The sequence below is a fragment of the Sciurus vulgaris genome (genome assembly GCF_902686455.1).
Source record: "Sciurus vulgaris genome assembly, chromosome: 1".
In the NCBI taxonomy this organism is placed as follows: Eukaryota; Metazoa; Chordata; class Mammalia; order Rodentia; family Sciuridae; genus Sciurus; species Sciurus vulgaris.
This window is the reverse complement of record NC_136461.1, coordinates 192,057,565-192,073,046: the sequence shown is the minus strand read 5'-3', so window position 1 is coordinate 192,073,046 and position 15,482 is coordinate 192,057,565. Positions and strand designations below refer to the sequence as shown.

At 37.7% G+C, this 15,482-nt stretch overlaps 1 protein-coding gene across 1 annotated transcript in view; it reads left to right on the top strand.

Annotated features, from left to right (window-relative positions):
• The window catches only part of ENPP2 (ectonucleotide pyrophosphatase/phosphodiesterase 2), a 110,949-nt gene extending 103,925 nt beyond the window's left edge, over positions 1-7,024 (top strand). The window contains 3 exon segments of the mRNA XM_079140682.1: positions 279-411; positions 1,965-2,121; positions 6,419-7,024. Of these exon segments, the coding sequence (XP_078996808.1) occupies positions 279-411; positions 1,965-2,121; positions 6,419-6,589 (461 nt within the window). The 3' untranslated portion in view covers positions 6,590-7,024.
• The last annotated feature ends 8,458 nt before the right edge of the window (positions 7,025-15,482 follow it).

Genomic DNA, 15,482 nt, shown 5'->3' with positions numbered 1-15,482 from the left:
TGCTCATCCATCCTTCAGATCTCAGCTCCATAACTTCATCTGGGAACCCTTCCCTGACTTAATTAAACTCTAACTGTTATCTCATAGCTCCATATCTTTGCTTTGGCTGCTTTATAAATGAAACAGAGATAATGGTTTAGCATAGATTGTTCTCATGAACCACAACAGTTCTGTTGTTGCTTGGCTTGTGATATTTGGCTTGTAGAATGCATCCTAGAGAGAATTTGACCAAAGCAAGGAATTTTGTTTAAGAAGATCTGATTTTTATTTTTGCACAGGGGTCTGGACTTATTTCCAAAGGGTATTGGTGAAGAAATATGCCTCAGAAAGAAATGGAGTAAATGTGATAAGTGGACCAATTTTTGACTATGACTTTGATGGCTTACATGATACAGAAGACAAAATCAAACAGTAAGTTTTTCATTTTCATTCAGACTATGATGCTTAAATTCCAAGTTACCAGCCAAGGTTATTTTTCAAATATTCATGTACCAGAGAAGAGTCAATACCCCTTAAGTCTCTTTTTTTCATTGAATCTCTTTTTGAATTCTTCAGTTCTTTTGAAACTTTGATTAAATATGGCATTGGTGGTTGAAAGGAAAATTTGAATTTTGTGAGAAATAAATGCAATTTTCCATTCTGTAAAAGAAAATGAATCAAAATATTTTTAAAATTATCATTTGTCCTTCAACAACTCTTCAGTGGAGAGATGATAATTTCCACTTACCTCCATTATTTGGGGAGACTTCTGGAATCTTCTATATTTTCTGAGTCATTATGTATCATTATGAAATTGCATGAATTGATTGAATCTAATTTTCTCTATCCCTTTCCTTAGTGCTTTTGGGGATATAAAAGGGTAAATCAAATGCTGATCTTGTATGGAACTCAAGAACTTAGGGGAGTAGGCAGCAAGAAGACACACAGATGACAACTTCAGAATGAGTTATCATTTATTTTCATAGTCAGGAAACAGTAAGGGAGCAGCATGGGAAGTAAGACATTGTAATTATGTCTTACAGATGTTCAGGAATAAAATGTTATTTCTAGGTAACAGATAACTATTAAAATAGAAATTATCTTACTCCTTTTCAAGTCATTCATAAGAGAAATTTCTTCTTAGTTGTACATTTATTTTATTGGTTATCATTGTTTTCTATATATAGTTTATAATATTTGTAAACACATAGTTATATTGTGTTTATATACATATATGCATGTATATATGTGTATACATATGAAATATATAGTTTTTAACCAATATTAAGTTTTTAGTTCAATCATAATTTTGATATTTGAAAAATGATTAAAAGTAAGATACTAGAAAACCAGGTAAAAAATTGTGAATTTCTGCACTTTGATCAACTGGAAATGATTTTTATACCTCTCGACTCATCAGTATCTCTTTGTCCTTATTGCTTCCTTTGGTAAATGAATTCTTTGTACCAAGACAGATTTTCATTGCAGCTTGAAAGGGCTATTATTTCCCCAAGTCAGTATCTCATGATTTTGGTTCTTTTTTTTACAACCCTATGAGCATTATCTTCCTAAAACATGGATGGAATAATGATGCTCTACCATAAAAACCTTTATTGGAACATCATTTCCTAAACAGTAGTGTCCGAACACCACATCCTGGCTGACAACCTGCTGTAATTTGTCTTTTATTGACTCTCCAGGCTCTCATTTCTACAACATTGACCTATTCACCATTTCCTGACTCCAACTCTTAGATCAAACCATTTTCTTTATCTGGAATATCTTTCTGCCTCTGCCAGATGGAGGGAGAAGATGCCAGGCAGACATTGTTTTCAGAGACATAGAAGTGGGCTAGCACTAAGAAGTGAAAAAAATAACTCAATTGAGTGGGAATTAATGAGCGACTTAGGTAGTAACCATTGGTCACCATTTGAGAAACAAAGCTTCTACATCTCTCATAATTTTACATCACCTCCCTGTTTCAGGTATGTGGAAGGCAGTTCCATTCCTGTTCCAACTCACTACTACAGTATCATTACCAGCTGCCTGGATTTCACTCAGCCGGCTGACAAGTGCGATGGCCCCCTCTCTGTCTCCTCGTTCATCCTTCCTCACAGACCAGACAATGATGAGAGCTGTAATGTGAGTTCAAAGACAGAGTCCTTCAGGATTTGCTTTCATAATTAATTTTTGTTTTATAATTTATACTCCCATCACTGAACTAGAGTACACTTATTACAAAGCATTTGGACTATTCAAGAAAGGGAAAAGAAGAAAGGACCCAGGTATTTAACACATATAGGCTTGGCGTTCTAATGGATTTTTATTTTTGTGTGAGTGTGTGTGCGCGCACGCACGCACGCGCTCACTTAACAAACCCTGGCAGGAAGATAGAAGCCTTGCTATCTCCGGATCCTGCACTAGTTCAGCGTAAGGGGAGATTCATTAATCTCTTCAGATGTCTTTAATGTGATGGAAAGTTCTTGCTGCAAGTAACAGTCTCTATGCATTTGTCTCACTTGGTAGAAGAAGCAGGGAAGTAATCTGCAGAAGAAAATGTTAGTTAATAAATCATACTCGAATCCCTAAATTGTATGAGGAACTTTGGGAGAAACAATACTGTGTTAGACATAGTCACACTCTCAGGCAGCTTCCAGCATGAGGCTGCAAATAGAACAGGTAAAAAATTTGCTTTCCTTTTTTTTTCTTTCTGCTACTGGACATTGACACAGGGGCACTTTGCCACTGACCAACATCCCTAGCCCTTCTTTTAGTTTTTATTTTTTAGATAGAGTCTCACTAAATTGCTGAGGCTGGCCTCGAGCTCTGCTATTTCAGCCTCATGAGTTACCAGGATTATAGCTGTGTGCCAACATGTCATGGCTAAAAGACAGCAGAGATTATCAGCTTCATGGGCAATGTAGTTCTTGGGTTATGGCTTCAATTGTGGTTGAAAGTTGGAGCTATGAATATTCAAAGCAAAACAAAGGACACAGGAAAATACATATTTGAAATGTTGTCTAGAAATCTAGTGAAGCTTGTCTAGGATATTGTAATTGGGGCCAACAGTGGGAGATAAGATTTTAAAAGTTGCTTGGAGTCAAATTAAAAAACATAGTGGTAGTAGTAATAGTAATAACAGTCTTAGTAACAGTACTAGTAATTTTTACCATTCACTGAGTACATGTTGTGATCCAGGTACTGGGCAGGTCTTCTACATGTTTTATTTCTAATAATCAAGTCACCCTATGAGGCATCGCTCTTTCTCTCCATATATGTATACATCCAGACACACACACACACACACACACACACTTGCCCTTTTACCAGCTATTGAGGAACCTACAGATAATAAAGGAAATGTGCTGCCCGATGACTTAGTCAGTAAGAGGGCAGAGTTTATGGAACCCTGTTATCTCTATTTACTAGATTTCTGTGGTAGAACCTTGGCACTTGGGAGCTTTCCTTTCTGCACAGTCATTAGATAAACCAAGGAAAATGTTTGATCAGGAGAGCAACATTTTAGGTTCTGCCTTATGGAGGAGAACTTGAATTGGAAGAGCCTGAGCATGGTGTTCAAAGGGAGAGATTCACAGGAGTGAGGCAGCAGACCTTGAACGGGAGTATGATCGAGGACATTTAAAAGGAGGGTGGAAAGCAGTAATGTTATACCTGAAGGATCAGTGCGGCTATCTGCATGACTGGATGGGAGGCAGGGAAGTGAGGCAACTTCAGGGGGAGATGAGCTGTCAGACTTCACTGAAAGTCAACCACCTTCATTTTGATTGTTCATAACCACAAGAGTGGCTAATGGAGTAATAGGGGATGTAATGCCTCTGTGCAACATTGCTATACTTTCTTTGAGCTTCAGTTTTGCTAAGAACTTGTTGGGAAGTAAAATTTTTGCAAAAAAACCAAACACACACTGTGGAGTGAAATCAAGTTGTCCTGCATTTTTAAGATAAAGATTGCAAAGACATTTCATACATAGAGTCGGGCACTTAAGGTATATCTAGAGTCCTTGGAAATACATGTTCAAGTTCTAATGTTATTAGGGAGAGTTTGAAAAGCACTGTTTCAGACTAAGTGCAAAGATAGTTCTCTAGTTGATCCAGTTTTTCTATCTGGAAAGTGCAATTCAGAACTGTCCCTACAGGTCTTCCTCTGCCTACTGATTACTGACCTGAAGAGTGTAGAGGTCTTTTTTGGTGTAGAGTTTGCAGCCACCATGCTTCTTACTAAAGAATCCTCTGTCCACAGAGAAACCTGTCCATGCTTTGAAGATTACTTCAAAGCCCCAGCTTGAATTCACAAACCTGCTTAGGGGAAAGTCAGAGATAAAAGGCAAGTGAAGAATAAATACCCTAGCACAAAGACAGAGGCAAGTTCATGGACTGTGCTATTGTTTGCATTAATATTCTGTTATTTACTTCCAAAGATTCATCTTTCCTATTTTTACCTTGATGCACAAGGACTTTTATTTGTTAGTTTTGCATCTTGCACTACAGTCTCCATCAGCGATTATTTCTGTGATTGCCAGCTAAATCAAGGATTCTTCACGTGCAGCTCAGTCTGGCTTTCCTGCTGACAAATTAGAGACCAGATTTTAGCATGTGAAAACCAGGAGAGAATGCCCTTCCAAAGAAATTGGCAAATAACTTCCCAAGAAAAGAAGTAGCAAAAGACATATTTTTCCCCTTGAATTCTTATGACCCCAGTTTGCCATGATTTAAATTAGGAGAACCCTTCTCACCTCTGTCCACATATTCAAATAATTGCATTTACAAAGGAAAAGCTGAACTGACTTACCATTGAAAAATCAAACAAATGAGATAAATATGAAAAATCTCCCAAAGTACAACCTCATGCTTACTCTCCTTACTCTGAGGGGGTCCTGACCCATCTAGAGACCTCCTACTTCGTTAATTATATGGTCACATTGAGGATTGGTCAGTACCGTTGTGGGCAGAGTTATATTTAGGTCTTTCCTGTGAGTTGTAGAGATCTTGGTTAGGTTGGCTAGGAGGGTGGGGCAGGGAAAATCCTTACTTCTCCAGGCTGCAAAGCAATTTCTTCCCATTTCTTAATTTTCCTGGGATGGCCAGGCATCAGTTTCCTAATCCTACCCTGTAATGCTACTTATTTAACCCTGGCACAAGTTTCTGTAGCTCCCTGTCCAGGTCTGTGTGGGTTGGGGCTTTCTGAGAAAACCTTTGCAGGTTCTTGGGCTCTGGTGGATAGTTCACTGAGACCATGAGTGGTTAAGAGTTGGGCAAGGACAAATCTGAACATTTTCAGCCCTGGGACATGTACAGCCATCCTTCGACTTCTAGAAAGACTCTTGCTGGGGGAGGGGGGTATCATTGCAGTCCCAAGGGAATTAGGGGATAAGATCATTTATAAAGCCCTCCTGCCCCATGTCTACTGATGAAGGCAAACACTTACAATCCACAGGACTCTCAGACTTTATTCTTCCCCCCAATCCCCTCCAAAATACAAGAATATGTTTTTGAGAAGCAAAGGACTGCTTCACCTGAATTACCTTTTAGTTTCAAGTTAGACATGAGATAAATTGTTTGATGTGGGACATCTGAAAATCTTTCATCTGGAATTTGTACCAGCAAGGCAGTTTTTGGCAAGTAGCTGAGATGGAAAGAGATTTCCTTCCTTTCCTGCATGATGTTTCTTTACCTCATTTCTCCCTCTTTCTCCCTCTCCTTTTTTCCTACTCCCAGGGAGCTGCCCATGTAAGCATTATTAACCTTTTGAGTTGATAAAGAAATGAGCCCTTGGGAGGTCAAGCGGCATGACCAAGTTCACACAGCCAGGAAGTGGCAGAACCATGTTTGCAGCTTGGGTCTCTCAGGCCCCAAAGTGCCAAGTGCATCAGCTGAGCTGCATCTCAAGTCGAATTCATCATTCAAATATCCACTGGTTGCAGTTTGACAGATGATGCTGTTGATATAGTGGGTTCTTTGGAACAATCTGAAAATGCACACACACAATTTTGTGCATTGGGCACCAGCTCTGCTTTTTCCTTGGGAGGCAGGAGAGCATTCAAATTACTTGTGTTCTGTAGTCAGCATTGCCATTGACAGCTGGGAAAAGAAACAAATTATTGAATTCTCCAGGGTCTATGGTTTTCCTAATTTTGATTTATGTTCTGAGAACCTATTGAGAAGAGTGCCTTCTCACACCACATGCCTCATTTATTTGGTCCAGCTAATTGCTGTTGAAAATGTTTACAGCCAAGGCCAGGTATTTGTGGTGCATTACCGACAGGAATGCTGCAGAGTAACGGGAAGGTCAGGAAGGAGCAACATGCTTTGGCACTGTGTGCAGGAGTAGGTAGAGGTCATTTGTGGACTTGGAGCAGAATGACTCTTTAGAGAACCTCCTCTGGAAAATTCTGACTCTGATTGCTTTATTTCCATTACAGAGCTCAGAAGACGAGTCAAAATGGGTAGAAGAACTCATAAAGATGCACACAGCGCGGGTGCGGGACATTGAACATCTCACCAGTCTGGATTTCTTCAGAAAGACCAGTCGCAGCTACCCTGAAATTCTGACACTTAAGACATACCTGCATACATATGAGAGTGAGATTTAACTTCCTGATCATCTGCAGTACAGTCTTATCAACTGGTGTATATTTTTATATTGTGTTTATATTTATTAATTTGAAACCAGGACATTAAAAAAACTTAGTATTTTAATCCTGTACCAAATCTGACATATTAAGAGTGAATGACTCCACTGTTTTTTGCTAATGCTTGATTTAGGTAGTCTTGTGTTCCGAGTAGAGCTTGTAATAAATACTGCAGCTTGAGTTTTTAGTGGAAGCTTCTAAATGGTGCTGCAGATTTGATATTTGCATTGAGGAAATATTAATTTTCCAATGCATAGTTGCCACATTTAGTCCTGTACTGTATCAAAATTCTGATTTTGTAAAGTTGCATTCATTTGCTGTTAACTATGACAGACATATTTAAGCCTTATAGACCAATCTTAAATATAATAAATCACACATTCAGTTTTTCCTGGATTTGTTTGGCTTTTATTTTACTAATAAATTAGAGGGCTTGCTTCACATATATTCATGCATATAAAAACACATTTCTTGTACTGGACCCTCTTTCTGGTTGCTCCCTTGGTAAGTAAGCCCAGGGGTTGAATGAAATGGATTGGGTACATCTATGAGAAACCAGAGGGCAGGAGGAAAAGGGAAACAGAAGAAATCCTGAACACCTCCTCCTAAGCTACCTATTTAAAAAGTATTCTGAACATTGAAATAATTGTCTTTTTTGGTCAAGCTGGTTCAAAACTCACAGAATTAGACTAAGTCAAAACTGCATTTGTAGAATATTCTGTGCTAGGTGTCAACCTAAGAATGAAGGAGGATATAAAGAGAAACAAAGCAGTGAGTTGAAATATGGACATGAGCATGTACCTAGCCAATCAAGGTGGAGAATGGTAAATGCCAAGTGAAAAGTGTTTATAACAATATAATATGACTGAGGGTCTAAATAGTATGTAAAGTGACTCTTAGAAGGACATAGTTTTGGCTTTAAATAATAAATGATGTATGCACTGAGGAAATCATTCAAAAGTTTTCAATCTTTATATCATGGAGAATGATTATAGTTTTCTATTAGTGTTGTCACTAGCATATTGGGGTGTGTGTATGTGTGTGTATATATGTAATATACATAAAATAATTATTTATATATATAATTTATTTTGGTACCAGAAATTGAACCCAGGGGCACTTAACCACTGAGCCACATCTCCAGTCCTTTCTTTTTTTATATTTTATTTACAGACAGGATCTCGCTGAGTTGCTTAGGGTCTCACTAAGTTGCTGAGGCTGGCTTTGAACTCGTGATCCTCCTGCCTTAGCCTCCCAAGCCACTGGATTACAGGCATGTGCCACTATGTCCTGCAAATGTTGTTATTTTCCTAACAGTTGCTAATTTTCCTTTGGAAAAACACAGAATAGTATATTGTTTATTTTCATTGTTCTAATTTTTACGATTGCTCCTTTTTATGATCAATGAAAGGGGTTTTTAATTTCTATAAACTTTTCCTTTTAAATACATTAATTTAAGAAGGAAGACATTGTGTCAAATAAAAAATCATTACATCAAAATAGGGAGATGGTACTGGGAATATGTGGATGCTTGTGAAGGTAGTGAGAGAAAAACTGATGTTTGAGAAACACAGCTCTAAAAATAGGTTGGAAGAAGTGATCACAGTACTACTAATGACAGTGACATTTATTTAGTACCCACTGTAATCCAGGGATATCTCTGGCACTCTGTACCTTGTCTCTAATCAGAGAAAAATGGGAAGCTCAGGGAAGATTTTATGAAGGGAAACATGAGATGTGGTTGGGGAAGAATGTTTGAATTGGACTTTGGTGTTTGGGATAAGTAAGGCAAAAAAGAATTAGAATATGGTCGGTTATCCATTTGGTATTCGACAGTGATTTACCCAGTATCTACTACAGCCAGTGCCTCCATTTACCATTAGGGATAAAACAGTGAAAAAATAGACATGGTTCCTGACCTCCTGCTGGTTACCCTTTAGTGAAAGAAAAAGATCCGACTGAAACTTAGGCTCCAAAGTTTAGTTAGGTATGTGTTGTGAAAGAATTAAACAGGTGGAAAGTGACAAGGGGACGGAAAGGAAAGACCTTGTAGATGACATGCCAGCCCAGACCTGGGAGGGGAGAAGAGTTGGTCTGGAGAAGAATAGGAACAAGAAAGAGCATGGCCAAGGACTGGTGATGGGAAAGATCTTGGGATGTGAGAGGATCTGAAAGAGCATGGTGGCACAGTTGGTAGGGGCTGGGTCAGGTCCCACTGAGGCCTGATAGGCCCTATCAAGGCATTTGGGTTCCATCAAGTTGCAATGGAAAGTAACTGAAAAGTCTTCAGCAGGGTGTGACAGGATCTGACTTAAGATTTCAGTGTTATCGACATGGATATGTAATAATTACATACTATTCTCTGAATATAAATCCACATAAAAGTAGATCTTATCAGGACATCTGCTTACTAAATGCTAGAACTGTCTCCCAACAGCATGGTAAGGGAAAGGGACTAGTTCTATTTTTTTTTTTTTTTTTTTAATAGTTGCAAGCTCCTTGCTGGGCTGGATTTCTATATCACCTTAAATTGAACTCTTCTCAAAATAGGTTATACCTGAGGTTCCTGGGGAGAAAAGTTGCAAATTTAGTTGAATACTGTTGCTCTATTTCTATCCTTAAGTTAAGTGTTTCTCTCTCATAAACAAACTTAATGCCCAGAGAGAACATCAACCACTGTGTATTTCAGGTAAGTGGCTTTGCCGATAAACACGTCATTAATTGTGGGGTTATTTATGAAAGTCTGTGAATGGACAGGGACTCTATTAAAATGAGGTCTAGAAGACTATTTTAAGTTGGGGTCTTTTTTATTTATTTTTTTATTTAAATACAGAGACCTTGGTCCATTCATGCTTTCATTGAGCAAGTTGCAAACCACCCGCTAGCATGGTGGTCCTGTTCTAGTGGATGGATTCAGAAACTACCTCTCTAAAATGAGCTCATTGTAATGGGATAAACCAGGAAAGCAGCCACATGGTTTCCCAAGGGTGAAAACATTCCAAATTGTTTATAAGAGGGTTGACTTAAAAAAAAAAAAAAATCTCTGAACAAAAGCAGTATTTAGTGCCAACTAGGTTTGCGCAACTTTTCCCAAGAGCCACAGCTCCCAGCTTCCTGTGCCCATTATCCCTGTGGTAGTTGGGAAAGGGGTGTCTGTGGGTGGGTCCAGATGACCCCTCCTGTTTATATTTCTCTTCCTTCAACTTTCCCTTACTGTCTCTCTGCTGAGTCAGGATTGGGCTACCCTGTGGGTGGGAAGTGGTAAAGGCAATGGGAATTCTCCCATGGCTTTGAGAACGACAGTTTGGGACTGTGATGAACAAAATTCAGATGTTCAAGTTTATAAACTGGGGCAAAGAGCACTGCTGGAGGTCCAGCCTAGAGTGCCAGTGGTTCCTGTTTGGGCTGCATTTCTAGGAAGCACATATCCTTGACCCCCCTTGGCAAGGATGTCCAGGTCTGGCTGGAATGTAGAAGTGGAAACGATGAGCTCTGGCAGATGCTTCTCCTTCTCCTTCTCCTCTTCCTCCTCCTCCTCTTCCCTCTTCCTCCTCTCCAGCTCCTTCCAGCCTTATTGAAATAAACTGACATATATTTAAAGTACACAATTTGATAAATTTTGACAATCATATACACCATGAAATAATTTTTACAATCATGATAGTGAACATATCCATTCACCCAAATATTTCCTCCTGTCCCTTAGTGATCTCTTTTATTCCTAAACCATACCATTCCTCCCACCCTGCCTCCACCCCCTACCAGCCCTGATCTGCTTTCTGTCACTGTAGCTGACATTTTACAGAGTTTTATACTAATGGAACAGTACAGCATGTGCTTCTCTTTGTCTGACTTCTTTCACTCAGCATAGTTATTTTGAGGGTCATTTAGATGGGACCTGTATCAATAGTCCATTCCTTTCAAATTATTGAGTAGTATCCCATTGTATACATATGCCATGTTTGTTTATTCATCTGTTGGTGGGTCTTTGAGTTATTTTCAGCTTTTAGCTATTGCAAACAAAAAAGTCTTAGGGATTTGTGTGTACAAGTCTTTCCGTGGACATACGCTTTCCTTTCTCTTTGGTAAACACCTCAGGGTGGGATGGCTTGACGGTGTGGTAGGTAGGCATATATTTACCTTCTTAAATAACTGTTAAACTGTTTTCCAACATGGTTGTTTTTTTACATCCCTACAAGCAGTGTGTGGGAGTTCCACCAATAGGTGAGTGGTGGTATTTCACATTTTTATAATGCACTTCCCAATGTTGAACATCTTCTCATGTGACTATTTGACATCCATGTATTTTATTTAGGAAATGTCTGTTAAAAGATTTTGGTCCTTTAAAAATTTCAAATTATTAAAAAAAATTGACTTATTTGTTTCCTTTTAAGAGGTCTTTATGTATTCAAGTCTCTCATATATAACCCGTGACTACCTTTTCCCAGTCCGAGATTTGTCTTTTCATTCTGTACCATATCTTTTGAAGACTAGAGGTTTTTAAATTTTTGATGACGTCCAATTCATTAATTTGTTCTTTAATAAATTATATGTTTGGTATAGCATCCAAGAAATCTTTGCCTAACTTGACAACATTTTTCTCATTTTTTCCTTGAAGTTTTAAACTTTAGAAGAAGCTTTACTTTTAGGTTTATGGTTCATTTTGTATTAGTTTTGTATGCAGTACAGGGTATTCAGTCACACTTTTCTCTATATATGAATATCCAATTTTTCCAGCACTGTTTTTTTTTTTCTTTTATTAAAAGCAATTTGTTTTATTTGCTTTTGCATGTTCCTGATTCCATAGATTAGTTATAAAGGTAGATGTGGGTTTACTTCTGGGCACTTATTCTAGTTCATTAATCTACTTGTCTATTTTTTATACCAACACATCACCATTTTAATTACTATTATTTTATAATAATTTTAAAAATTAAACATTATTCATCATCCAATTTTTTTCTTTCTCTCATTTTTTTGGTAATTCAGTCTATTGCAGATTCTTTGCATTTCCATATGAATTTTAGGATCAGCTTATCAAGTTTTAGAAAAATTCCTATTGAAATTTTATTAGATCTATCTTGAAATCATTTAGAATTTGCCATGTTAATAATTATTGAGTCCCCTGACTCAATACTTAGTGTCTCTCTCAACTTACATAGGTCAGCATTTGTATGTCTGAATGTCTTTTTTAACTTCTGACTTTCAAAGATATTTTCAGTGGGTAGGATTCTCAGTTGACAATTATTTCTTTCAGTGCTTCAAATGTATTGCTTCATTGTCTTGTAGTACGCATTATGTCTTAAAGAAACTGTCATTCTTATCTTTGTTCTTTTTTCTCTGGCTGCTTCTAAGATATTCTTTCTGTCAGATTTTAGCAATGTGATTTTGATGTTCTTTGATTTATTTTCTTCATATTTCTTGTGGTTGGGATCTGTGAGTTCATAGTTTTCATCAAATTCAGAAAATGTAAGACTATTATTTCTTCAAGTATTGTTTTGGATGGCTTTGGGGACTCAAATTACATGTATATTTGGTTTATTGAATTCCTCTATTTTTAGGCTTTTTTCTCTTTATAAATTTTATTCCTTTTTTATTGTTTTATCTTCAAGTTCACCAGTTTTTCTTCAGAAAAGTCTAATCTGCTTTTAATTGTTTAATATTTTTCATCTTTCATCACAAAGTTCATAATTTTTACTTGTCAAAATTCAATTTGAAATTGGCATGTTAATATTAACATGTGGAATGTAATTATAATAATACTTTAGTGTCTTAGTCTGTGAAATCTAATCATCTATGTTATTTCTGGGTCCATATTAATTGATTGAGTTTTCTCTTTATACAGGTTATATTTTTCTGCTTATCTGGTAATTTTTTATCTTGTGTCAGGCATTGCAAATCTTACTTTTTGGGTTGTATGAGTTCTGCATTCCTTTAAGTATTCTTGAGATTTATTCTGTAATACAGTTATGTGTTGGGTGGGGGAATCTTGGAAAATTTTCTCAGGGAAAAAAAAACTTGCATTTGCTGTTAAACCTTGTTATATATGATAACAGCTGCATTAGGTGTGGCCAGAACTACATTCAGTCTATTTCATTCCCACTACTGAGCCAAGATCTTTTGTAGTATTCTAAATGATGATCGTGCCATAAGAAATTTTGCACTGCCGCTGAACGCTTAAGCGACTTCTGCAGCATTCTGGAATTCTCCGTGTGTTCTGCCCTGTGAAATCCACCCATCTGGCCATCTCTGGAACCCCAGCTTCGTCTCCTCAGGGCTAGCTAACTGGGTTATCCTGGGCTCTCCCTTCCTGCTTTGTGGTTACAAGACTTCCTCTCAGCAGCAATCTCAAACAACCAAAAGGTCGTCTCATTTGTTTTCCATTTCTCAGAAATCATTGTCCTTTGTTGCTTGATGTCAATGTCCTCAGTGTCATTGTTTTGTATATATTTTTTCCAAGCTTTTCGTTGTTTTCGGGTGGGTGGAAAAATCTAGTCTCTCATGTCATCTTGATCAGAAGCGGAAGTGTTGTTCTTGATCTTTAAAGGCAAGAATTTACTCATCTTTATAGTCCCTATATATTAGGTAATGGATGTACTTTTTTCTTGGTAGAATTGAATTCCTTTAATAAAATTTTATAATTTAATGAGTAAGACTTAGATAAGGACACTGCAAATATAAAAATGCCTAAAATGAATTTTGACTTTAAACACTTCACAATATAGTGGGTCATGAATATATGTTAAAATATATTTATATCATAGAATGCACTTAGCAAGAACAGAAGGATGATTCTTTCCTGATGTGGAAATTAGTATTTATTAAGCAACTACAGTATGCCAAACTGAGTCAGTGACCTTATACTGAAAGAGTTAGTGGTCTCTTTCATTAACCACACAATTCTGAGGTTCATAGTGAATTATTTATTTTGTACCTGCAAAAAATTAGTGTTATTGATGTCAATTTAGTTGTCTAAGTTCACATAGGTAAAGAGCAGAGAGGCAGTGGTTCTAATTCCAAAACCCATGCTGACAATATGCCAAGCTTCCTTGATCAGAAGAGATATAAGAGTATGGAGTTTAAGCCAACGAGGTAAATGAAGGATTAGGAAGTGTCTTTCCTGGAGAAAATTAAACCAGTTCTAGCTAATACTTGCAAAAGTTGGAGTTTTGAGAGCTCACAAATGCACAGGGAATGGAAATTAGTCTCATGTAACATGTTCATGCTGGGTTTGGAATTGGGATGTTGGGGCCAAAAGTTAGACTGGAGAGTCTGAGAACAAATAACAAAAGAATTTGCTGAAATAATTTAAGCTTCATTCTGATGGCACTGGGCTACTCCCAACTATTTTAATGAAAGAGACTGATGATCAGTGTTGTAAGTTAAATACTTCAATTCTTCAAGACTGAGCATAATTTCAGGTTTCAGGGAAAGAATCATGGTGTCATTAGTTTTAAGGATGAAGTTCCAAACAATGTCAGTAGCCTTGAGGATGGAAAAGAGGGAAAAATCTGAGAGAGAAACAGAAGATTCAATGACAGAAAAATGAAGGATAAGGGTAATTCAGAGGCTTTTGATTTGGACAGCTAGGGAGATAATGGGGCCATTCACCAAGACTTCCAGGCAGGAACAAGAGGAAGGAAGATGGGGTAACAAGGAGATAAGACATCAGTTTTGAAAGGGCTGAATTTGGGGTAGATGATGGGAAGATGACCAGGAGTTAGTGAAGGAGGAGACCTGAGCTAAGGGAGAAACTGCACACCTGGCATGTAGGTGTCAGTTGATCTGATGGTTGCAGGCGACATTTCCTTGGAATGTCTATGGAGTAAGGAAACCCAGGCTTACAGAAGCAAGGACACAAGCACCTTAAGTAGTGGTAAAAGTTGAAACTTTGTAGCTCTGTGGCCTTGCACTCCCTTATACTTTTTCGCCCTTAAAGAAATGAAAGAAATGATAATATTCACTTCTCAGAGATGGCATCATAATTATGAGAGGAGACTTCATTGAAACATTAATTATTCAATCTCCTCCTGTATTTTTTATCTCCACTACCCACCAAAGAAGTCCTACCCTTTTGGAGTGATTTCCTGGCTTTGGTTGCCCCTCTGCCCCCACCCGCAGAGGAGGGTTAGAGAGTGGGAGCAATCTGAAATAAATGGATTGCATGTCTTGTGTGAAAGCTCAAATCTACTCAAGAGGCAAAAAGAAAGAGTACTCAGAATGCCAGAGAGAAGGAGAGATTTCCCTGGATTCAGAAGTGGAGAGAAATTTGTAGATCCTAGCAGGTGGTTCATTCTGGGATATGCTATGTAATCTTTATGGAGGAGAATCCTAGGCCCTGGGTCCTGGCCATGGCTTGGGGACAGAGGCTGGCAAACCTGAAGGGACTGGATGTGCTCAGTGAAGATGTGCTTCTCCCACCATTTTCCATTTACCTACCAGATTCTGACCTGATTCTGGGAGAAATGTGGAAACCTCAGTAAAAACTGAATTAAACATCACATCAGTCATGCAAAGTTGGATGTTTAGATTCTTTATTTTAAGGATATAAAGAAAGTTTTATTTCTGGTGGCCTAAGATACATTCCAGTTACATTTGGAAAATACTTTAGCACAATGCTTCTACAAGTCAGGTGTTCAATGCATATTAGCTAAATGAAATAGGGACCAGAAGGAGGAGAGGAGAGGAGAAGAGAGGAGAGGAGAGGGACTGTAAATACTAAGTTTTATAAAATCCAAAGATAGAAACATTTTCAAAGTAAAAGAATTGTTCAGTGATGTCAACACCAGAGAGAAGTTAAATCAGATAGTTTGAAAGCATCCATTCAATTTTGCAACAGGTGGGCATTAGTGTC